The sequence below is a fragment of the Pelmatolapia mariae genome, linkage group LG6 (assembly GCF_036321145.2).
Source record: "Pelmatolapia mariae isolate MD_Pm_ZW linkage group LG6, Pm_UMD_F_2, whole genome shotgun sequence".
Lineage (NCBI taxonomy): Eukaryota > Metazoa > Chordata > Actinopteri > Cichliformes > Cichlidae > Pelmatolapia > Pelmatolapia mariae.
In genome coordinates this window covers 7,651,472-7,676,097 of record NC_086232.1, presented here as the reverse complement: position 1 = coordinate 7,676,097, position 24,626 = coordinate 7,651,472, and the positions used below count along the sequence as shown (strand labels likewise).

Genomic DNA, 24,626 nt, shown 5'->3' with positions numbered 1-24,626 from the left:
CAAGACAGTAATAGTAAAAATGATAAGCCCGAGGCTTCACAGTGGGTTTTCCGGTGGCTTGGTCCATCGTTTATATACATTTTTTATATACGTTTTTTGGGATTAAACATAGTCGAGTTGAATGATTACGGGGTTTTGTGTTTTTCACAAGGAAGTTTTATATTGACATCAAATGCTGTTCATGAACGTGATAACAAATGGGAAACAGCCCCAGAGCCCCCCCCCCTGATAAATATATACCCTCAGTGTATTTAAGAGTTTCCTGCCCTATCTATTTCATTTGAATACCCTGCAGTTGCTTTTGCAATGACAAGATCACACTGGACTCTCTCCTGTTAAAGCTCTAATGTAAGCCTTCCACCCAACAATACATTTAGTATCTTCAGGTTTCATCATTTAATTCCAAAAATGGACAAATGTCTGTGTGAATTCGGTTCCTCTCAGACTCGTGTTTTCTTTCCTGGCTGGCAGGTCTTAGAATCAGCTGATTTGAATAAGAAGCAGCCAGTATCGGGGTGATGTTTATGTCTAACCTTTCTGCCTATATCGTCTCATCCTTGAGCTGCAGCTTATAGCGGAAGAGTAATGGCTGCTGAAATTTTTATTTAGCAGATGAATATACCTATTATATAACTCCCCCAGCGCACTCAGGCATCCATGCATTGACTCAAACACACATACACAAACTCCCAAAAGTGCCATTGTAGAGCAATTAAAACAGGCAAAATCCACGCTTTGTGTATCTGTGCCCCCCTCTTTCTTCATGCACCAATTTTTTTTTAATTTCTCACAGCTATATGTGCAGTGACAGGCCTCTCTTATCAGTATGCTGCGTGCACTTCCTCTCTAAACATGGCCAAAGCTTTTGGGAGCCGTGAAGCTTCACTGATAAGATAAGAGACAAAGCCCCCTCTCTTTAAGGAAAGCATGAAATAGAAAACAGGAGATCCCTCCCTGTGGAATTAGAGGGATAGAATGGAAGAAGAGAAGCGATGATGTTTGGAAAATGAAATTTAAAAACCACGTCAGATGTGATCCACGAGGTTGGGGGGGGGGTCACTTTTAGGAACAAAAGAAATGCACACAAACACGCATGTACATCTTCCAGTGGTGGTGTGTTACATGAAGATGATCTGCAGAGCATATTTAAATACTTTGCCATGGAAACAGGCTCCATGATTAGGGGCAAATAGGCAAAACTGCTGCAGCACTTGGGATTGAGATGATACAAATTAAGGGAACTCTGGGCGGTTGCCAAGGAGACGAAACAGGCGGAGGGGTTAAAGTCCAACCTAAACACACCTTAAAGCTATTTTAGTGACAGCAGAGCAGAGAGTGGGTGGGGGGAGGGGAGGATGAAGCGGGGGGAGGGGTGGAGGTGGGCTTCCGACAGCCGAGCTCCACGAATAATCGTTAGACCTGCCGAGATGTGTGATCAGAGTTCAGAATCCTTCCATATGTCTCCGCATGTGTATGCGTGTTGACTTGTGGTTGTGTGCACCTTTCGTTGTTGTGCCGTTCCAGTGTTTCATGTCTCCCGGCGGCCCTCGCACCACAAACACAAAAGGCTCACAATCTGGTTCAGTTTCATGCATTTTCTTTATTGTTTTGTCTGTGGATTCACTTCCATCTAAAATACCAAACGCTATTCATCTTTTGTTTCCATGACATCATCATCTTAACAACAATTCACCAGAAACAACAACACAAAGTGACTTTTTGGCTTCGTGACATCAGCGAGTCTCAGTTTCCAAATGTTTTTGCAGTGTTTAAAGGTGCTAAAACGGGGACGTGGCCCCACGTGAGACGACATAAAACATGCATCTGTGAAATTTCTGAAAAAGAAAAAAAAAAGCCCAGTTACTGAGTTTTTATTTACAGAGATAAATTTTGGTTATCAGTTGTCAACTTTGTCTTCAAGTTTACTTTTAGTCAACAATAGCTTTTGTTTATTTTTCATCAAAATGAATATTTGAGCTTACGACTGAACTTGGACAAATGATTAAATGCCTAAAATGTTTTTCTCCTTCAGTTTTCATAAAAGACTGAAATGCTGCTCACGTGTAGCATGTGTAAATGTTTACAGTATGGCACCTGAAAGGAAATGTGATTAAAGCCTCTGAGAAGCCACAAGTTGACCTGTGATCTGTTTTGCCAACGTAGTTTCACAATAAAAACGCTCTGTATTAGGAAAATTAAATTCAATTATGAGACAAGAAAAATAAATGCATTATGCAGACTTGTATCTCCTGATAAAGATCATGGGGAGTGTTTACAATTAGAAAAACCAGTGAATGGACATAAAAGGGGACCAATTTTAACCCAATAAATACTTCAAGCCTTAGTCATATTGGTCAGTGACCAATGTGCAAGGTTTACTGGCGCCTTCAGTCATCCTTTAATAACCAGTAATATTTCTGAGCACTTTTAGCTTCAAGTGCAAAAAGAGATAGGTTCCTAGAACCTAATTGCAGGTCTTTTGCAGAGTGTCTTTTTCCCATCCCCTTCCTCCTCTCCAACAGGAAAGCTGTAAAGCCTTCACTTGTTTCTTTTTAACTGGAAATTGCAAGCAAAAGCAGCACACCATGACAATTTTTTAACCTCTGGTTCGTTAGAAATTTGGACCGATTCAGTTTTTAAATGAATAAAAGCATTCTATGCGTTTTGACAGCGTGCTTTAGAAACAGCGGCCACAAGCTGAACTACTCAGGGTTCTTTTTAAGGCTGGTAATCATATTTTAGTGCAACTATTTTCAGTTGACAAATAACTTTTTTTTTACCTTAAAGAGTAAATGTCATTTACTCTGTGTTGATTGGCTTCTTTGACCAAACAGTCCTGAAACAAATCTAATCTGCCTCTAATCTGTGGAGCTTTCCTTTGGCTGAATTAGCAGAAGTGCTTTCGTCAGGCTGTCAGCACACAGAACTGTGAGGCGTTCAGTCTTTTTAATGGCTCAACAATTATTCCCTCTAAAGGGGTACTGCAGCAATTTCATATTCCACTTAAATGGGTGAAATTCAATCAGCAGAGGCTGACATATCCTGACTTTAAACTATGTCAACACAGGAGGCATAACATAAGCAGCAAATTAGCTGCTCTACGATTCTCTGTTTCTACACAGTATGGAGGTGCTGGCTTCACTCAGAGCCTCATTCGCAATGATTTTATTTATGTGCGTGAAATGGAAGAACATACACTCGAAGTACAAACACACCTTTCTGGCCACCAAATGTGCAATACAAATGAAACACAAACTGCCTTCTAAGCAGAAAGCTGAACTGATTAAAACAGAAGCATATCTGTTCCATCGGAGATCAGATAGACGACTGAAAACCATGCATGAAATACTTTCTCTGCAGAACAGCCATGCATCCCTAGTCTGGATCACGCCCCAATGCCGAATCCTAAATTTCCCATTATGCAGCTTGATAGGCTTTTCTATAACATAAAGCAAGTTCTGGTTATTTCAAACAAAATTGCCAGAGAGCCCCTTAAAGACACCAGTTTTACTCCAACAAAAGCTATTGTTGTATATTCTCATGGCGTATTTCAGGATAAAATCTCGACAGCAAGATAATGTAAGACCTGAGCCATTTTTTCCCTTTGTTGCTGAAAACTTAAAAAAAATCAAAAAAATCTCTAAAATCCAGATATTTTGAAAAACCTTGTGTAATGTTTCAGTTTCCATCTCTCAGGTATTTGAAATACCCAAAACAAATATGAAGGCATACTGTGAGTGAAGGCAGTGAGTTGGTTGTTACTCATCAGGCAATCATCTCACCAGTGTGATAAACTGGTCAACCGCTGCCCTTCAACCCCACACTCATTTTTTCCTTTTATTAAGCACAAACACAAAAACACACAAAAAGACAAAAAGATTTAAGAGAAAGCAATAAGAGTAAGTAAAACAGTCAGCCGGTATTCAAAGCACAGTAGAAGAAGGTTTTTGTTCAGGCACTCGATTAAGTAACTGTGTGTCATTTTTCATAAGCAGTGTTGATTCGCTCACTTGTTGAACAACTGTTAAAGAGCCCTGGATTGCTCTCGCCCTATTTTCTCATTATAGTAGTGATTATGGTAATGGGCTTGTTTGTGTTTGTGCCGTACATAAGGACAGTCTAAGCGCAAGTGTGTGCGTGTTTGTGTGAAAGAGTGTGAGAAGTAAATACTGTGGAACTAATGAAATTATAGACACTGATTACGTCTCCATTCCTCACACATGTGTGTGAATTAAGTGTCCGTTTCTCTCTATACAGACTCAGGCAATGCCTCTTGAACTACACAGAGAAAAATATTAAGATGTACATACAGCTCAAGACACCAAGAAAAACAACAACAATGGATTCCTGGTGTAAATGAAACAGTCAGAGAGCCTCAGTAAAAAAGAAAGAAAGAAAGAAAGAAAGAAAGAAAGAAAACTGTCCTCAACAATGGCATTTCACTGTTAAAATAACCCATTTAAAAGGCATCAAGTCCTCAGACTGTTAGAAATCCCACCTAAAACAGAATTCACGTTATGTCATTCCATCCTTTAGCAAAAAAAATTAACTGTCTGAACTTTGCTGATGTTCTTTGTCTTTATGTTTACATTTTGATGAATATCCAAGTAGGCTGATGTGTACTCTCCTTTTAAGAATATAATAAATAAACCACAGCACTCCCAATTTATAGCTAGCACTTGAAGTGAGATTCATGGTGGATTGATGTGTGTGGGGTAGCTACTAATAGATTATAATTAAAGGTTAATCATAGGCTATTAATTTTAATATTCACTAATTATTTTATTTATTTGATCATAATTTGGGGTTTAATAAGAGGAAGTGGTGCTGAAGCTGTGGAAGTAAAAGAATTAACAAATAAAGACACAATAGTCTCTAGTAAGGACTAATCAGACACAATGTGCTGTTTACACTGCTGACAAAAATAACTGAAGAAAATGAATAAATGTGACTTTGGACATTTTGATATGGATCCTGCTGCTCTTTGATGCTGCTGTGTTTGCGAACAACCCTAAAGGAAAGACTTCTTAAACAGTTGGAAGCAACTTATACATCAGCTGCAGTTCAAGGTGAGTGTTGTTCATTTAACCTGTTACAGTGTTTTTTAATGCAGTCAGTTTTCAGTTTGTACCTAATAATTTTAAAATTAATCAATGTGGAAAAGCCTAAAATGCAAGAAAAGAAAAGGAGGACCTCTTTTGAAATGATGCTGAAATGTGCGGAGAGTCATGTTTCTGTGTACAGAATGTGTACACAAAATAATTTTTTAGGCTTTGAATTAACCTGAAGTAATGTTTCTAATATTTCATAAAGAATCTATATTTTTGTCCAACCCAGAGTCGTCAGAGTCAAATTTAATTAATAAGACTAATTTCCTGGTGTTAGCGTATCTTAGCACAAAGCCAGGGAATAACAAGAAAGAGCAGAATAGCTTTGGCTATAAAAAAATCAAACTTTCAGTTAAATAAAATTTATACAGCAATCATAAACAATTATATGAGAACTTGAGAATCACTTACTGCCCACTGGAAATCAGCTTAGCCTAGGAGAAGACTGAACAAAGGTAGTTGTGCTAAAGTAGCTTAATCTGGCTTTAGCATCATACTTGGCACAGATGTGGACATGGCACCAAAACGTAAAACTATTTCTTAGCGTATTATTATTTATTTTAGTGATCTTAGATAATCTAGTGAGAATTAAGAGTTGAAATGCTTTGTTTTTAAATCAAACAAATAAAAAAAACCCCAAAGAAAACAGTTCAGTGTTCCTGTGACTATTAATTTTAATTCAAGACCTCACATTCTCTTTTTATAATGTTCCAGCTCTAAAAGCTATGGCAGATAGCATGTAACCTAATTCTCTCTTTAAGTCAATAAACTGTGTCAAAGCTACATTCTTAGAGATCGTTTGACTTTTACTGAAATGTGTGAATTCTGTTTTAGGGTGGACTTAGATGGCACCCTCATTAATAATTAATACTCATCACAGTGAACCAATGATTTCAGTCATACCCACATTAGAAAGTGTAACTTTGCTAATGCTGAGAGACAGTCATTCGTGTTAATATCACATGGCAACTTTTAAAGTTGAGGTTTTAAGGTGCATTTTAAAGGGTTTCATTATCCTCTTTGTTTTCTAAGACTGTGAAGGAACATGGGATCATTCAGTTAAATACAATACACGACAATGTTAAAAGATTCACTATGAACATAGTCACAACATTTTTGTTTGAAATAATACAGTGAATAAGACTAAAGATTATTCCAGTGGAAACCCAGCCCACGTCATCCCCCTAATAACAGCATACGTTTAACAGTTTCTGTTTGGATCCCAAAGCCAATTAAAAGGTGTAAGATGCCTCCATCACTTCAGCTCTTTTAGATGTCGCTGTCAAACTGGTCAGCAGGGAAGACATCGGCCCCCAAACCACATCCCAAATTAATTGCACACTGGAACATTCACGTAACTGACACTTAACTCCATTACACGTTGAATACCCCAACCCCCACCCACAACAGTACGACTACATTCACACACACATATATATAGCACATCTACACCACCAGTCTCATTACATAGATGGCCACTGATTCCCAGCAGGTATGATACACATAAAGGATGTGCTAGTTACTTTTTTTGTTGGGGGGGGGTAAGATACACAAACTGTAAACATCAGATGAGACTCCAAAGTGACATCAATAATTAAGGGTTGTGAAGAGTAAAAAAGAAAAGTGCATAAAGCACATTACAATATGTTTTACCTTGCTGGAAAGCCTTGGACTATGTGAAGATTTTCACTGCAAAAATACACTGCAATGTTTTTGGTTCATGGATTTTGACATAAATTTAAATCACATTTTGAATTACGGACATTTAAAAAAGAGGCATAATCTTAATGCTGTTTCTTAGAAAATGGCTCAAATTTCACGCAGAAAAAGGTCCACATAGTTCTCCCACGAAACCCTTCATTTGAGCCTCTCCTTCATCAGATGGCCCTCCCTTTCACCTACAAAGCCTTTCTTTCCTGACAGAGCAGGAAGCTCCTCAACTCCAAATATAAAAGCCGGTGGAAGGAAAATCTTGCTTTCAAACAGAAATTGCATGCTATTATCAAATTGCACCTCCAAAACAGAAATTGCACTCATTATTGCAGCCTGTGACAATGCAGGCACTCCCATTCTCCTCACTATTAATCCCCATCCTCCACCCTCCCAGCTTCCTCTCTGATAATAAGCCACTGATTCGGGATCAGCTGCAGCCGCTTGGCACTGTGTGTTTGGCACTGAGGAAGATGTTCCTGCTGTTCTGTAATCAGACTGAGCTGTAACGGCACTGAGTGAAAAAGACCACCAAACGCTGCTCACATCATCTCTAACCAAGGCCCTCCTGACATCTCTCTGAATCAAACTGAACAATCTGTATTCTCCTTAGAGCACCAATAAGAGGTCAGAAAAAAAACACACATTTTAAAGGGAAGGTAGGAAACCCAGAAAGTACTGATCTGGTGAGCTGATGTTCAAAACAAGTGCTGATATGAAAATAAACATGGGCTTTGATTTATTTCAGTTTGAAGAATGAAGCCTGTTGACACCTTTTTGAATAGTTTTCCCTTATATTTAATTTGACTAAAAACAGGCAATCCATTGTTAGAGCTGACCTATGTGGACAGTTCTCAAGCAGTAACTCATTTCTCTTTGTAATTGTAAATTTCATTTATACAAACAGTATCTGAAACTGTAAGCTTTGTTTATATTTTTGCAGGGTCAGCTGACCTCTGCTACACTGTCTCAAGCAATTAAGTAAATAACAGTGTTCCACTTATTCATGGTCTGTATTTTGACTCTAATTAGAATCACATGGCAGAATTCTTTGAAGTTGCTCATTAAAATCTGAGACCTATAAAATAAAGTTTTCAGACATTTTGCTCTAAACGTATATGAATGACTTAATTTCCATGTGAAAGCATGTCAGTGCTGCTGAAACACTAATTCAAGTGACTAGAATTGAGTACTGAATCTACTGTGGCTTTTGTTCCTGGTTGGCAAAATATGAGAGAAATGAATAATCTCTTATTAAATCAAATACGTTTGTATTTTTTATGTTAGTAATGAAAATGTGCCTGTCCCGTGTTTGTTGGTTGTCTGCTGTGTAATGCAATAAAGTTACTTTTTACCACATTTACGTCCTTTGTCATAGCCATGGTCTGTAGTGCTCTGCTGAATATTTGAAGACAAAACAGCTCTATCTAACACAAGTTTTACATCAATAAATTTGAATAAAACTGTGATTAAAAGTTAAAAATGTAATCTTTGGTTTTAAACCAGTTGTGACTTTTATATTTGTTAGGCTTGAGAATTCACCAGTAAAAATAAACATTAAATCAAATCAAATCAGAATCATTTGTTTTACTTTTGTTTATCTACTATTTGTTAATAGTTAATTTATTCAGAAATATAAAAAGTCTCACTATTTTTTTTGTGCACTTCCTCTTCGAAACATAAATATTGAGTTCTTTTTTAAAATAAATTTAGGTCACTTTAAACCCACATGTCAGATATTCTTTTGACATGAAACTCACCAAATCAGTGTTTACTGGAAAACGTCCACATGCACTTCTGTGTTTTGTCAGATTAACTGACCCTGAAACAGATTTAGCACCAGTGTGTGAACTGAACATTAAATCTGCATTTGGCTCAGCAGATCCTGATTCAGTGGCTGTGTTGACAAAACTTAAGGGAGCCATTCATTTCTTCTCTGCACATACTGCATATTATGTGAATGAGAGATAGAACAGACGTATAAGAACAAAATCCTAGAAACTAACTTACCAGTCCAACAAAAAGTGGATGAGAAGGAACCAAAGAGTAATAAAATTAAAGGAAAAATTAAACAGCTCAAACCAAGGGGGTAGTGTTGGGAGGATGATTCTGGTACTGGGGCACTGTGGGTGATGTAGTCCACGTCACATGGCCAGAGCTCGGGCCTTGGCAGCTGCCGCCTGCGCCCGCTGCACGGCTCCCTGGCTGTTCTCTCTCTTCATCAGCTGGCTGGTCTCAAACAGACCCTCGTGGGTGCCTCCTCCTCCTCCGGGGCCTCCGTCCACAAACGCCAGCACTCCTGCACCACACAAAATTCTCATCATGCATTTTATCAAAGCAAACAGGTACGGAGGAAACTGACTAACAGCCATACTTGAGACACAACTCACTTCATCAAACAAGTGACACATGGCCAGAAGTGTCAGATCTGGCTGCCTTTATGGACTGTTTTGAATTTTCTGTCTCTGAAAATAACTATCTGCTTTAGCAGGAAATGTAATTGCTGCCTGAATTAATGTTTACTGGCAGCGTGTCATGTTCTTATGCTTCACAGAAGTCAGAAGGAGGGGGTTCAAAGGGTGGATGGTCCATGTACACAGCACAGACTTTGACTCTGAAGGCTGCTTTCGCATCTTTGGGACAAGTTGCCTGGCAACTACTGGGGAGTCCAGCAGGTTATTTGTAGCCTGTCACATAACAGCCCCTAAAATGACAGACTGTCATCTTTACTCTTGAGCTTTGTACAGATTTAACAAACAAGGAACAAAGTGTTAGCTTTGGCAAGGCAAGGCAAGGCAAGTTTATTTATATAGCACAATTCAACAACAAGGTGATTCAAAGTGCTTTACAGAGACATTAAAAACAAAAACAAATAAAAAGCACGATTTAAAATTGATTAAGACAAGCAAACAAACAAACAAACAAACAAACAAACAAACAAACAGGCTTGAAATAATGTGGTAGAAAGTTGTTTTTTGTTACCTTTGCACGAGGCCAGCTAAGCTAAGCTAAGCTAACCAAGTACTGGCTTCATCCAACGAGCAAGAGATTAAATCAGTTTAGTTCCCAACATGTTAAAATATTGCCTCAGTGTTTAGGAGATCACATGACAAAAACAACGAAAGTGGATACAATACCAAAAAATTGCTAACAAAATTTAAAACAGCAAATAAAACACATTAAAAGCACAAATAAGTTAATACACAAAGGGGTATAAAAATGCCAGGTGACACAGGATGCTGCTCCTACTTAGGTAGGTCTTGCAATCCCAAGACGATTTCAAGGTAATAAATAAATTCAAGAAGGGAAACAATGTTAAGAAGTTAAAAATTGCATGAAATTATTAAAACAAAGATATTTAAATGAAATGTGTTTGCATGTTGATCTAGAAGTTTTCCAGTACAGTGTAGCTGAACACCTTTTGTATTGTGGCAGAGCACCCCACCCAAGTATCTGATATATCATGTTAAGCTGTTAGAACTCAGCAGTGTAGCCAGGAGTTTGAGCAGACCTTTGCTCTTTGAATTGGTTCAAGGCTGAGTAGCAACAGGAAAATATGTGACACTGATGTTTGGTGTGCGACTTACACCAAATACAGTATAGAACTGCTACTCAGACTCACAACAACTAAGTTCTGGTCCTAAATGTGGCTATAAGAAACCATGACAATAACTTCAAGTTAATTTTACATTAACTTTTAAATTTTAAGTTAATTTCTTCATTTGAAAAAATACATCATCACCTCAGCTGAGAGTTGGGAACTCGGCTTAATAACAATCAACAAAAAATTACATTTAAACCACCGCTCAAATCAGCTCTGATTTCTGGTCTTCAACTGTCAGGAAACTGAAGGAATCTTTATGTTCCATCTCTATTTTTACAAGCACAAAAAAATCACCACTTGTCACACTGACACACTGATCCACCCTCTCCACACAACAGCCTTCAAATAAAAAATGTGTTGATTACCTACAGAGACTCTGTGCCCAGACACACGGTAGCTTCAGACCAGACAATTAGCACATTTCACTTTTTAATATAATTAAAAACACTTAAAGTAGTTGGAATCACAGACAGATAAACCACTGAGACTGGAGGGTTAGTTGAAAACATACATCTGAATTACTACCTTAATTTAATACAAACTTAAACAATTAAAAAAAAGCATAAACATTAAAGTCCAGCAAGCAACACAAGCCAAAGGTTTCCAAATTTAGAAACTTTTAAGCTTTTCAAAATGTTTTTTCATAGACAGCATTGCAATAAAGCAGGCTTCCCTTTTAACTCACATGATACTGAATAATTCCTCCTAATGAAATCCAAATTACCTGATCAGGGCTCGCAAAATCGCTAGCTCGACGTCCCGGGGCTAGCGATTTTTCCAGTCGGGCTACCAAAATCCATTTCAGCCCTGCCCGTCGGGCTATCATAGGAAGGAAAGATATGTCAATGCTTTTGCATTCTTTCGCAAATGTAGCTGAGTAATTATGTCATCGGCATCGATGAGCCACTGTCAATATGTGACACATTGAAATCGAGTTTGAATTTGCGCTTGTTTTTTGCTTTCACTTTCACTTTGCGATCGCGCGAACTGTGTATAGAGAGCAGCAGCACTGATTGGTAAGTCACAGATTAATTGCGCACCAATTCCTCTGGCATCGTCTTATCAATCGTTAGCTTACTATCAAACATGACAAGTGAAATCTCCTGCAGCAAGCTTAAACATGTGATAGAGGTTGATTGCGCAGAGAATTGCTGATCGTTATGTAAGTACATGTGTAAAAGCAGATGGATTTACGCAGGTATTTTAGTTCTGCAGAGCAAAACAAGACAGAAGGGGCAGCCAAAGAAAAGCCTACCACAAAACGGAAAAGTTATGACAAATCAGACTATGAGGCAAAAGGAAAGTGCAGCATTTTTGGTTTCATGGACAAAAGAATTTATGTGGCTGGAATATGACGAGCTAAATAACATAATGTTCTGCCGGGTGTGTTGTGAGTTTCCCTCGATTTCTGAGTCGACAAGCGCCTTTGTTACTGGGACCAGTCATTTTAAGAAAGACCCCATCAGAACCCATGAGAAATGCAAGAAATGCATTATTGCTCAGTCTGCAGTATCTTTCCCAGAACAAACACCAATTGCAAAAAACATACTAAAAATAAACCAAGCATAACAAGAAGTCCTGAAAAAGCTGGGCTTTTGGGCTACCAAAAACTGACAGCGTGCTATGTTGCAAAGAGTGAACTACCATTGGCAAAATTTAGCAGTCTTTGCAAACTTCAAAAAGCAAATGTCCTAGATCTTGGTTCCACTTGCCTCTTACCCGTGATTTCAGTGGAAATTTCAAATTCAGGATCTGACACAGACTGATTCATGTTCTACACAGTTCTTGCAAGTTCATAGAAATTTCTGTTCAATTAGAACCAAATATTTGAGTTGATGATTGTAATTTGTTGTTGTAATTTGTGTTTTAAATATTTTTAGACTGATGTTTTGTTTCCTTTACAATATTATACATTAAAGTATAATATTGTAAAGGAAACAAAACATCAATCAAAAAATTGTCCTCTTTTTTTTATTCGGGCTACTTAAATTTATTTTGGGCTACCAAAAACTGACGAGTGCCTGCCCGAAGGGCTACCAGGGATTTTGAAATTTTGCGAGCCCTGCTGATACATCATATTTAAAGGTAATAATAGAGTATGCAAAAACTAAGATGCTGGCAATGTCAATCTCATCCAAAATCTCTAAATAATCTAATAGTGAGTATCAGAATATAAGGTCTTACCATAGCCATCCACACAGCCACTTTTAAATTCGCCCTCAAACTTCATGCCATCAAAGCGAGTGAAGACGCCGACACCTTGAAACTTCCCCTGCACAAATTCCCCTTCATACCTAAAAAACATTCACATAAAAATGCATTTACATGAAAGACAGGGGCAAATTCCAGGACTGCAATAACAGCACTGCAGAAGAGAAAAGGAACAAGTAGGTGAGTAAGGAAGGACATTTTTTTTAAAGTATGATTTTAAACTTACAAAAAATACAAAAGCTTTATTGACTCTTTAATTCTGTCCTTGAATATTTAAATTATGAGTGGTACAAAAGCACAAAAAGCTTTTGGACTAAAATGTAAAGCTGCACTAAAGTACCAAAGCTTTCTGTAAGTGTGTGTCATCTTAAGTTCACAGAGGCAGAGGAAAAATGTACTTTTTCAGGGTTTCTTTTAAGAATTTAAAATATGAAATTGTTTTTTTTTGTGGTTTTTAAAAAGCCAAATGTTGGAATCTCAACATTTCTTCCTATGGCAAAAAGAATGTGTTGATTAGACATTACAACCAAAATAACTCCAGAGAAAAGAAATATGTGAAGGAACACAACAAAATCATGTAGGAAGCAATATGGATCTATCACTATTGCTGGATGGTGTTGGGTGTAAGGCATTGGAAAGTGATTAGGGATAAGGAAACAGCATTAAATGCTTTTAAAAATAATAATATGTAACATAAAGGATTAGTTTTACATTTCAGGTAATCAGTTATTCATGCAGTAACCTTTTTCCAATAGGCAGCTTGTTGCTTCATTTCTCTTTGCCTTTGAAAAAATAAATAAATAAATACAACGAAAAAATCAAGACTTTTGCTTTTGTCTCTGTTCCTCTCCTTGGTACACAGCTAGCTAGCAAGAGCAGAAAAACTCTGATGCACCTTTTAGCCAAAAACAGCTCCAAGTACAGCTAAAAAGAAAGCTAGTTTATTTTTCCCTATAGATTGAAGTAAATTCAATAATGTACAGTAATCTACACACTCATTTCTCTCTATGGGAAATAGAACTAACACAAACAAGCTAAATGCAGGTGCTACATAATGTAATCTGAAGACATGTGAAAGACTTCAAAATTAATGGTTGAATATACGACACCCCGAGGCAGCTGCTGTTGTCATTTGGCCCTATATAAATAAAAATGAACTGACTTCAATGACAAATTATACCATAACACAGACACAACCACCAAAATGTGAAAAAATATATATTAGTGCTGTCGAAATTAACGCGTTAACCCAAATTAATCCGACATCAAGGTCAGCACGATTAAAATTTTTAATGCAATTAACGCATCTGGAGTGCAGAATGACTCAGAATCCCCGAAAAGTTTCTGTCAACGCATTTTGGGCAGTTTGTCCAGGTAAAGTTGCCTTCACACATGTGCAAATGGCCAGTTGACCTGGTAGTGACAGGCAGCTGAACCAATGAACTCAATATGGAAGATGATAAACGCACATTTGCCCTCTCGATGCGAAATTTGAGTATTAAAAAAGTAACAAGATGGAACAGTCGACCCACATAAAGTATTATGCACATTGTGCAAGAAGGAATTTTGTTTTCCCTGAGGCACTTCCAGGTTAAAATATCACATTGACGCGAAGCTTACATTAGTCGGGAATGCTGCTAGGACTTTGGCTAATGCGTCGCCCAGCTTGCGACAAACCACTCACGGAGCATCGGGGACTCAATAAGTCTACCTCGGACATATTGACTGACACAATTGCCAAGTGGATTGCAACAAACTGCAGACCTGTTAATGTCGTTGAGAACGCACTTTACATAGCTTTGGTTCCTCGTTTCAAGGACTTGAAGTGCCTTCCCAAAAGTGACAGAGAGAGACTGGATAAATGTTTACAGAGTTTTTTGTTTTTTAGTCTCATAAACAGACCAAGCGAAGTGTGATGTGGAGGACCCAAATGAGACAGATTAATCTTAATAAAAGGTGATTCGTTTATTAGGCTGATAATCCACAAATAAAAGCTAAACATAAAAAGAAAAAGAAACTGAAAACATCGAATTACATGAACTAATCCTGGAATGACAATAGGAGGTACAAGAAACTGGGAAATACACACAGGAGGGTGATCAGGGAGTGGAAACAGCTGGGAAGCAGCGCAGGGAAAAATCAGGCATTGTGGCGGACCACCAGATGGCTCCACTCACACCCAAGTTGAAGGGAAGAGCTGGGTGGAGATTTTGGCGCTTACTGTATCTTAAGTTCTGAGAGACAGTGTGTGAATAAACAGTTGGAGTGAGACACAGGAACCTCTCGTGTCGTTATTACATACCTCCACATTGGTGACCCCGGTAGCGAACATGCTAAGGCTCGACGACGAAGCCAGCTCCGGCCTGGAAGCATCGGCTGCCCCCGGATTTGCACCTCCGCCGATGGCTGCGTTTGCTGTGGCGCTTAAATTGCCGGATTTTTGGCTTCACGATCCCCCTTCATGGTTCGTGCACGTAGAAGCTCAGTTTGCTCTTCGTGGAGTTTCAGCCGACGATACTAAATACCACCATGTGGTGGCCTCTCTTGACCCGCTGTCAACCCGCCGCGTGATGACTCTCCTCCGGGACCCCCCAGCCCAAGGCAAGTACACCGCTCTCAAGGCGCTGCTGCTGCGGCGTTACTCCCTCTCTGATGCTGAGCGAGCCGAGAAACTCCTTTCCCTCGCGGGCCTGGGCGACGGCACCGCCCTCGAGCTCATGGAGAGCATGCTGTCCTTGTTGGGCGCTGATGATGGAGGATTTCTCTTCACCCACCTCTTTCTCCGACAGTTGCCGGCTCCAGTGCGCGCTGGCCTTGCCAACTCCCCGCTATTGGCCACGAAGGATTACCGCTCTCTGGCGGAAGAGGCAGATCGCATCCTCCTTGCTACCAGGAGTTTCGGCGTCCAGGCGGTTGTTCAGGACTCACCAGCGTTTTCCCCTGCCTCCTCACCGATGCTCCAGGGACCCTCCGACTCGTCCACGGTGGCCGGAATCGCTGCGCGGCAGCACCGCGGAAAAGGGCTTTGCTTTTATCACCAGCGTTTTGGGGCGAAGGCCCGGCGCTGTCTTCCACCTTGCAGTTTCCAGACCCAGGGAAACGGGCATGTCAGCGCTCGGTAGCAGCCGCGACCGCTGGCAACAAGGAAAGGCTGCTTTTCTTAGAGGACTCACGCTCGGGGAGGCGTTTCCTGGTGGACTCCGGCTCACAGAAGAGCCTTCTTCCCCCGGCTGGCTCGGACAGGCTAGCTGAGGGCTGCGGGCCATTGCTAACAGCGGCTAATGGCTCTCCCATCAAAACCTTCGGTGAAAGGTTGGTGACTGTTTGCTTTCATGACCGTGACTTTCAGTGGAACTTTGTTGTTGCTGCTAGCTCTGTGCCTATAATAGGCGCTGATTTTCTTTGTGCTCACGGACTGCTGGTTGATGTTGCTAACAGACGTTTAATTGATGCTGTGTCATTTTCCTCATTACCCTGTTTTACTCGGGGTGCTCAGCCCGTGGTGCATGCTAACTCAGTGGATTCGGGTGACGTTTTTCAATGTTTGCTTTCTGAGTTTCCCTCACTCACTGTCCCCACTTTCTCGAGCGCTGTGACGAAGCATGGGGTGGAGCATTACATACCTACAGTAGGGCCCCCGGTTTTCGCGCGCGCGCATCGCCTCGACCCTGCTAAACTGGCTGTCGCTCGGGAAGAATTTGCCACCATGGAGCGCCTGGGCATCGTGCAGCGTTCGAATAGTGCCTGGGCTTCTCCGTTACACATGGTGCCTAAATCTGATGGTCGGTGGCGACCTTGTGGGGATTTCCGCCGTCTTAATAACGTCACAGAGAACAACCGTTATCCCATTCCCCACATCCAAGATTTTTCCGCCCATCTTGCGGGGACCTCGGTTTTTTCGAAGATCGATTTGGTACGGGGATATCATCAGGTTCCCGTGCGCGCGGAGGACGTCCCCAAAACCGCCGTTATTACACCTTTCGGCCTTTTTGAGTTCCTGCGCATGCCGTTTGGCCTGAAAGGTGCCGCCCAAACCTTCCAGCGGTTGATGGACTCTGTCTTGCGCGGGCTGCCCTTTGTTTTTGTATATCTTGATGATGTACTGGTGGCCAGCAGCTCAAAGGAGCAGCACCTGTTCCATCTGCGTCAGGTTTTTCAGCGTTTGACGGAGCATGGACTGATTATTAATCCGTCTAAATGCCAGTTTGGGTTGCCCGTTCTCAATTTTCTTGGGCACCGCATTTCCGCTGAGGGCGCGGTTCCGTTGCCTGACAAAGTCCGCGCTGTTTCGGAATTTCCGCGTCCTGCACACGTTAAAGCACTGCAGGAATTTTTGGGGATGGTGAATTTTTACAATCGTTTTCTCCCCAGGGCGGCACATCTGCTGAAGCCCCTTTACGGGGCGTTAAAAGGTAGGAAGGCTAATGACGCCGTCGACTGGTGTCCAGAAGGCATCCAAGCGTTTTCTGATGCTAAGTCAGCGTTAGCTAATGCTGCCCTTCTGGCCCACCCGTCCCCCTCAGCGCCGATTGCGTTGACCACCGATGCGTCGGACATAGCGGTGGGTGCGGTGCTGGAACAGCGAATCTCGGGTGTCTGGCAACCGCTCGCCTTTTTCAGCCGTACGCTGCGTGACAGCGAACGCAATTACAGCGTTTTTGACAGGGAGCTACTCGCGCTCCACCTGGCGACTCGCCATTTCCGCTTTTTTCTCGAGGGTCGTCACTTTACCGCATACGTGGACCACAAACCCTTGACGTTTGCCATGTCCAAGGTTTCTGATCCATGGAGTGCACGCCAGCAGCGCCAGTTGGCAGCCATTTCTGAGTTCACAACAGACATTCGGCATGTGGCTGGTAAATCCAATCATGTGGCTGACTGTTTGTCCCGTGCGCTGGTTTCTCCTGTCTTTCTCGGCATAGACTACTCCGCCATGGCTGCCGATCAGAGCGGTGACCCGGACATCCTCGAGCTTAAATCCACCCAGACGGGCCTCATACTGGAGGACAGACCCATGCAGGACGGTGGTCCTTTCCTGGTCTGTGACGTTTCCACTGGCCGCCCTCGCCCAGTGGTTCCCGTTTCCTGGCGTCGTCGGGTTTTTGACTCGGTACATGCTCTCTCTCATCCGGGGGTCCGGGCCTCTGTTAAACTGGTCAGCTCTAAATTTGTTTGGCCAGGCCTTCGCAAATCAGTTAAGGAATGGGCGTCGGCGTGCATTCCCTGCCAGCGTGCGAAGGTTCATAAACACATCAAGGCGCCTCTGGAGCAGTTCTTTATACCCGGCAAACGTTTCGATCATGTGCATGTCGATCTGGTGGGTCCTCTGCCGCAGTCACAAGGTTTTACGCACCTTTTGACAGTTGTTGACCGGACCACCAGGTGGCCGGAGGCAGTCCCCCTGGCATCCACTACTGCAGCAGTGGTGGCCAGGGCATTTTTGTCAACCTGGGTCTCGCGTTTCGGCCCGCCCGCGGACATTACGTCAGACAGAGGCCCCCAGTTCATTTCCGAGCTTTGGTCGGCCATGGCTGATGGACTGGGGGCTAAAGTCCACCGCACAACTGCATACAACCCGCAAGCTAATGGGATGTGTGAACGGTTCCACCGGTCGCTTAAGGCTGCTTTTCGTGCCTCCTTACAAGATGGCAATTGGGTTGACCGCCTCCCGTGGGTTTTGCTTGGGCTGCGCTGTGCGGTTAAGGAGGATCTCGGCGCTTCCCCAGCTGAGCTCGTGTTTGGTCAGCCCCTCCGCGTGCCTGGAGACTTCTTGCCTGAGAACCCCCCCCCTTGCTTCGATCCATCAGTGCTATCGCTCAACCCACTTTTGCGCTCGCTTCGGGTTCCTGGTCCTGTGCACCATTGCGTGCCTGACACTTTTGTTCCAAAGACCTTAGAGACTGCTAAGTTTGTTTTTGTCAGGCACGATGCCCACAAGACACCGCTGCGGCCGCTGTATGACGGCCCATTCAGGGTTATCGAACCGGGCCAGAAACATTTTGTTTTGGATTTTGGGGGTCGCAGGGAGACTGTGTGTGTTGACAGACTTAAGCCTGCACATGTTCTTCCGGACAGTAATGTAGTGCCGGCCCAGGCCCCTCGCCGTGGCCGCCCTCCTTCAATGGGGTTGACAGACTCTGGTTTCCCCCGCAGGACTACCCCCGGACCACCAACGTTTGAGCCCCCGTCTGCCTTTCCTGCTCGCCTTCACCAGCCTCGTTCACAGGATGGACCTTCCTCTGCCTGTTCTCTCCCTCCCAGGTTCAGTCGTTCGGGTCGTTTGCTTAGGCCCAGGGTCCTGGACTGAATAGAGACCTCACTGTGTGTTCACGGGGGGGTATGTGTGGCGGACCACCAGATGGCTCCACTCACACCCAAGTTAAAGGGAAGAGCTGGGTGGAGATTTTGGCGCTTACTGTATCTTAAGTTCTGAGAGACAGTGTGTGAATAAACAGTTGGAGTGAGACACAGGAACCTCTCGTGTCGTTATTACATACCTCCACAGCATAACAGGACAGGGAAGGCAATGCTGAACATGAAGCACAGTAGACACAGGACTATCAAAGTAAACGAGGAAGCACAAAAACTGAGAGACTAAGACACATGAGCTTGACACAGACAAAACATAAACTAAAATGGAGACACGACAGACTTGACATGGAAGATACTAAAAGACAAAATAGTAAGTAGACAGGAGGGGGACGATAAAGGGAACTAATAACATGGAAAACAATATGGGAATGAGAACAGCTCATAGACACAGCCAAACCAAAGCATATAAATAGAACCTAGGTAGGGCTGTGCGATATGACCAAAATCTCATATCCCAATATAAGACATCTATCGTCCGATAACGATATAAATCACAAAAATTTAACATTTTCTGTAAATTCTGTGAATCTCGGGCAGCTCGACTTGCGTGAAGTGTTTCCAGCTGGGCGTCGTGTACCTGGAGTCGAGTGTTTTAACCGATGCATGAAACGATACATTTTTAGACATAAGTTGTAACGGCCGCCGTTTTCTTTGTGAGTATTTATTACACGGCGTGCTGCGGGGAAAAGCCTGTTCTAACGTTTGAATCTAAGGTTTATTTTTTAGCACCTGGCGGCTCTTTTTTGCTTCTCATCCGAAAATACTCTGCATACTATTTCACGTGATTCAGTTTATTTTGAAAAGTCTCAACAGGATCTTGAGCTTTATTGTAAAAGGTTTATGTGGAAAATAAAAAACCGGACACGCGATGGTTTTACCGTCGTTGTTGCTAACGACAACGCATAAATACAGGCGCTTGTCCATCGGTAGTGTGGTTATATTTAATATAAGAGAAAGAGAGAACTTTAAGAAATTAATATAGCCGCTACAGTGACAATCAAAACGATAAAAAAATATTGCCGTGAACAGTTTATTTTGCGACACCACGAAACAAACGATAGCGTAAAATGAAACGATAGATGTTTTTATATTGTCATCCGATATATATCGTTATATCGAACAGTCCTAAACCTAGGAACATAAACCATTTCTCATAACTCAAAACAATGAATAATTAACAATCCCAAAACTTGAAAACATGAAACACTGTGTCAAAGAACCAGAATCATGACATCTAACATCTAAAAACATCTTATTGAAATGAAAATGGTTGGTGAAATCAAATCGCCCTTACAAAAGCCCCGCTGACACAAACTAATAATGATATTGGTTATAATTTACATACATATATACTGAAGATGCAAACAAAGCGAAAACAAGTAAGACTTGACAATTACGATTTAACTGCAGTTTTTATGTTAGATGTCAAATTTTTTTTTTTTTAATAACTGATTGCAGACCTTTTTAAGACATATAGTCTGTTACTACTAACCCAGTCAGTTTAACTAAACCAGACAGTATTTCAGTGAAGGAGCCAGAACCAGATCCATGCTGTATTGTAGTCACTGCTGTACAATAAGCTTAGCATGAATCTAAGTGCAGAGTGTCAGCCTTTTTAACACACAGCATGAACACAATTACTTCAGTGTCAAACAGGCACAAATTAACAAAAGGCTGAACTGTAAGAGAGCAAAGTAGGGTTAAAAAAATCAGCAGGATAAGAAGGATGACAATAAAAAGCTGAATGTGAAATTCGTCTCTAACAGTCTCTTGAGCGTTTTTCCTCTGCATTGTTTCCTTAAAGTAATTGCAACTTAGTGCGCAAAACACCAGCAGTGCAACAGGAGATTTGCTCCTTTTTCAAACAACACTGGGCTTCCAATTAAACTTATTGTAGCTTCTGTGATTTTCATCTAAACTAAAAGGCTTCTCAGAACTCGACAGGCAGTAACTGAAAAGATATATGTTCTCTTTATTATTCACGTGACCTTTAAATATTATTCACTTAGCCTGAAATACATGTTTTAGTGTTTCCAAAGAACTTTGAAGGATTAATCAGTTGTTTTTTGTCCAAACAAAAATACAACAGATGGCATTGAACAGGCAATACTTTGCTTCTTTATCCTATGCCGTGCTCTACTTGAACACTTCACCTTCTCTTGAATTAACTGAATCTTTATTGGGCTGACATCTTTTTTTTATAAATATCTTGGGTGACAAAGCCAACAGACAGATACAGATAAAATTCATGTATGAGGAATAAATAAAAGGAAGCAGCCAACAATAAAATACTCAACATATTGAGGCGATGAAAGCACTCAAAGTATTCTGAGGTTAAAAACTTTTTTCTTTCTGTTTTTTCTTTTTCAACTGCACAGGTTGTGCTACAATCTGCTGTGTATTTTTTTCTCCGCTTATTTCTCTTTTTTTCGAGACTGGGAGACTAAATGTTCAAATTGTGCACTGACTTATTTCATTGTATGTAAGGACACAAAAAAGACTGACCCCTTCAGCCACCTTCCTGCCGTTAATTTTAGTGTCTGAATTTTACAATTTGTGCTGGTGATAAAAGGTATGTGAAGAATAATTTACTAACAGTCAACAGATCCTTATTAATAAAAAAACACTTACATACTCTAATTTTAGATGAATTGTTATTCAATCTGCAGTAATTTATATTATTCAGTATTGCTCTGTTTGGGCCTCTCCATGGAAATTCTAAGAGGCAACACGAATAACATGACATAGAGGAGCTGGGGTGGCGGTGGGTTGTGTGCCTCTATGTATAAATATATATATATATATATATATATATATATATATATATATATATATATATATATATATATATATATGTATGTATACATATACATATATATCATTATTAGATATTATTTTTCTGGCTCAGCTTTTCAGCTCCACCTTCACTACTTTTTCCACACTAAACTGTTCTACAATGTGTGTGAACGTACAGCAAACGTAGGGGAGGTCCCAGTTGTATCAATAGATTTAATTTGGCAATACAATGTTGGTAATGACAATAAACAATGCGTGTAGGGTGGGTGCGCTTGACTCGGTGGCGTGCCAAGACGAACGATCTGCTCACTTTGTTATGTCTGCCTTTGGGCCTTCTTCAAAGAAAGAAAAATAAATATCTTTGTTGTTTATTGTACCCATGTCCTGTAACTGATTTTTTTAAAACTCCTAAAACAACACAAATGTTTGCAGATTTCTTGATATTGTCCTCTGTAGGACGGAGAGCAAGACAGGTAACATAGTACAGAGTAGGTCTGCACTGGAATATTTTCTCATTGATTTTTCACCTCAGCTTTTGTGTGTGACAGTCCTTTCCTCACAGCAGTGGTCATCATGCTTCATTTAGCTGCATTGTTCTTGATGTCTTTATGATTGGATATTTTTAATCAACAGAAGCAGAGAGAGAAACAAAATCTTCTTTCAGCTCTGTGCAGAAGCTTTTTCAATCACATGTACCACCAAAGTTAGACTGTTGAGATACTGTTGTACTTTTCTACTGTTGTATAACTTTCTCACATTGATTATTTCGTATGGAAATAAAGCTGAAAACCAGCACAAGCATTATGTACATTATTTACATGGATTTTTTAGGATCACCACCTCTCAGCACAGGCTAAGAAGCCTGAAGGTACAGACTTTAAAAGTCTTTGGGACAGCTCTAGAGTGACGACATCTACATCTGACAGAAGTAATGAAGGAACAAATCAGACACGTTTCATTCAGGAGGAGGCTGGGGTTGTATCTCCTGTACGACATACTTATTTGCAGGTTTTAAATTTTCAGGTGCAGAGTTTCAAGGTTTAACAACCAGAGTGTGCAAAAAGTGACTGACAAACCTGGAACCGTCAGGAAAGACCAGCACCCCACAACCATTGAAGAGGCCGTTTTCAAACTGTCCAGTGTAGCACGTCCCGTCGCTGAAGGTCAACTGACCCAGGCCATGACGGAGACCTGCAAGAGGATAAAAATCACCTCACCAATCACTTCCAGAAAAATAAAAATCTAAGACACGAGCAGAGAGGTTTTTTTGTTTTTTTACAAAATCACATAAACCACACAAAAAACCCCAAAACAAACAAAAAAAACCCCAGCTAAAAGTATTTGAAATGCCCACTGATTACTGCACACTTTTGCACACATTTCCCCCCTTACATCTCCTACTTTAAGTTAAATATACTAATAAGACGCTCTCAGGATTATCTCTTTGCGCCACCAGGAGGCTCATGGTCATGAGCCATGGTATTAGCTTTGTTGAAAAAGAACCAAACAGTGCTCATGGATGCCCTCTCCCAACCTCACAACTAAAATGCATTTAGGAAGGCTTCACTAAGCATCTATTAATTAAAACAGAATGGAAAACTGAAAGCTTTTTCATAAATGAGTGAGTTTGTTGGTCTTCTAAGAGCTTCCAATTTGTTTATGAATGAATGCTACAATGTATGAAATGGCACACAAACCTTCAGGCCATGCTTCCTTCCTCAAGGATACAAAACAAAATCGGTGTGTAAGGATGTTACTGAGAGGTCACAGACACAGATATTGAAAGGTCCTTTTATCCCTGAAAACAGGACAATTAAGGGCTCATACCACCTATATGAGCTGATTGTATCGCGTGTGTTTATATCATCCTGTATTCTCTCTTATAATTGAGAGAAGATGACATTTCTTTAACTAAAGAAATGAATAAGTGGAACCATGACAGAAAGGATTAAAGGAAAAGCATGACCATGAACTTCCACCGTGGAACAAAAAAAGCATAGTTTCACTCATATCTTCACAGTTCTGGCTGTTAAACATAGTGGCCTTAACAGGATATTGGTTCATTTGTAAAACACTGGTCTGCACAGATATAAGCTTGACTTCTGCACATGAAGACCCAGGTCAAGACGAATGTTTTGTTTCCTCTAAAGAAAGACCTAAATTAAATTTCATATTTTCAAATGACTAGACATAGATATTTAACATTTTCTATCACACATTCCACAATAATCTGTTCTTGAATGAAAATAAGCGGTGATGGGAAATGGGGGACCTCATGACCTGGCACATGGATGCTGTCCTGATACCTGTTGCTAGAATTTCTCAGTGTTGTGTTTGTCTGCTCAAATATTAGTGCAAAGAATCCATATCAAACTTCAAAAATTGCTGCCCTAATATAATATGGTTTTATGCATATCCTTATGTATCCATTTTAAATATAAGATTTTTACATTTAAACCTGCTTCAAATTTCTTTTTTAAATGCAAAAACATTTTGTCAAAAGATATATATGGCACAGTTGTTGCCCACTGATTTTCTCTGCTGTGTGTAAAAAGAGGAAGATTTTGGAAGGTTAAGCATCATTGCCCTGTCGCACAGAGTTAATCTCATCCAAATATGGTCACTTCTCAAAGAAAAAAAATTAAAAACAACAAAAAAATGCCCCAAATGCACTGAACCTTGAAAAGAGAGTCCAGAAACCAAATGGTAATCTCATAATGGCCGTGCCCATCTTTTAGATACAGTCTATGGCATTTACTTTAAATACAAAAGTTAATGAAAGAAATTAGATTGATAGAACTGTCATGTCTATACACTAATTAAAA

At 40.7% G+C, this 24,626-nt stretch overlaps 1 protein-coding gene across 2 annotated transcripts in view; it reads right to left on the bottom strand.

Moving 5' to 3' along the window:
• Nucleotides 1-1,588: 1,588 nt before the first annotated feature.
• The window catches only part of LOC134628425 (MORN repeat-containing protein 4-like), a 32,234-nt gene continuing 9,196 nt past the window's right edge, over nt 1,589-24,626 (bottom strand). For both annotated transcript variants that reach the window (XM_063475098.1, XM_063475099.1), the window contains exons 3-6: nt 22,878-22,992; nt 12,607-12,716; nt 8,901-9,117; nt 1,589-1,835 (exon numbers count right to left, since the gene is read on the bottom strand). In XM_063475098.1, coding sequence (XP_063331168.1) covers nt 8,963-9,117; nt 12,607-12,716; nt 22,878-22,992 — 380 coding nt within the window. In that variant the 3' untranslated portion in view covers nt 1,589-1,835; nt 8,901-8,962. The remainder of the gene's footprint in view (nt 1,836-8,900; nt 9,118-12,606; nt 12,717-22,877; nt 22,993-24,626) is intronic.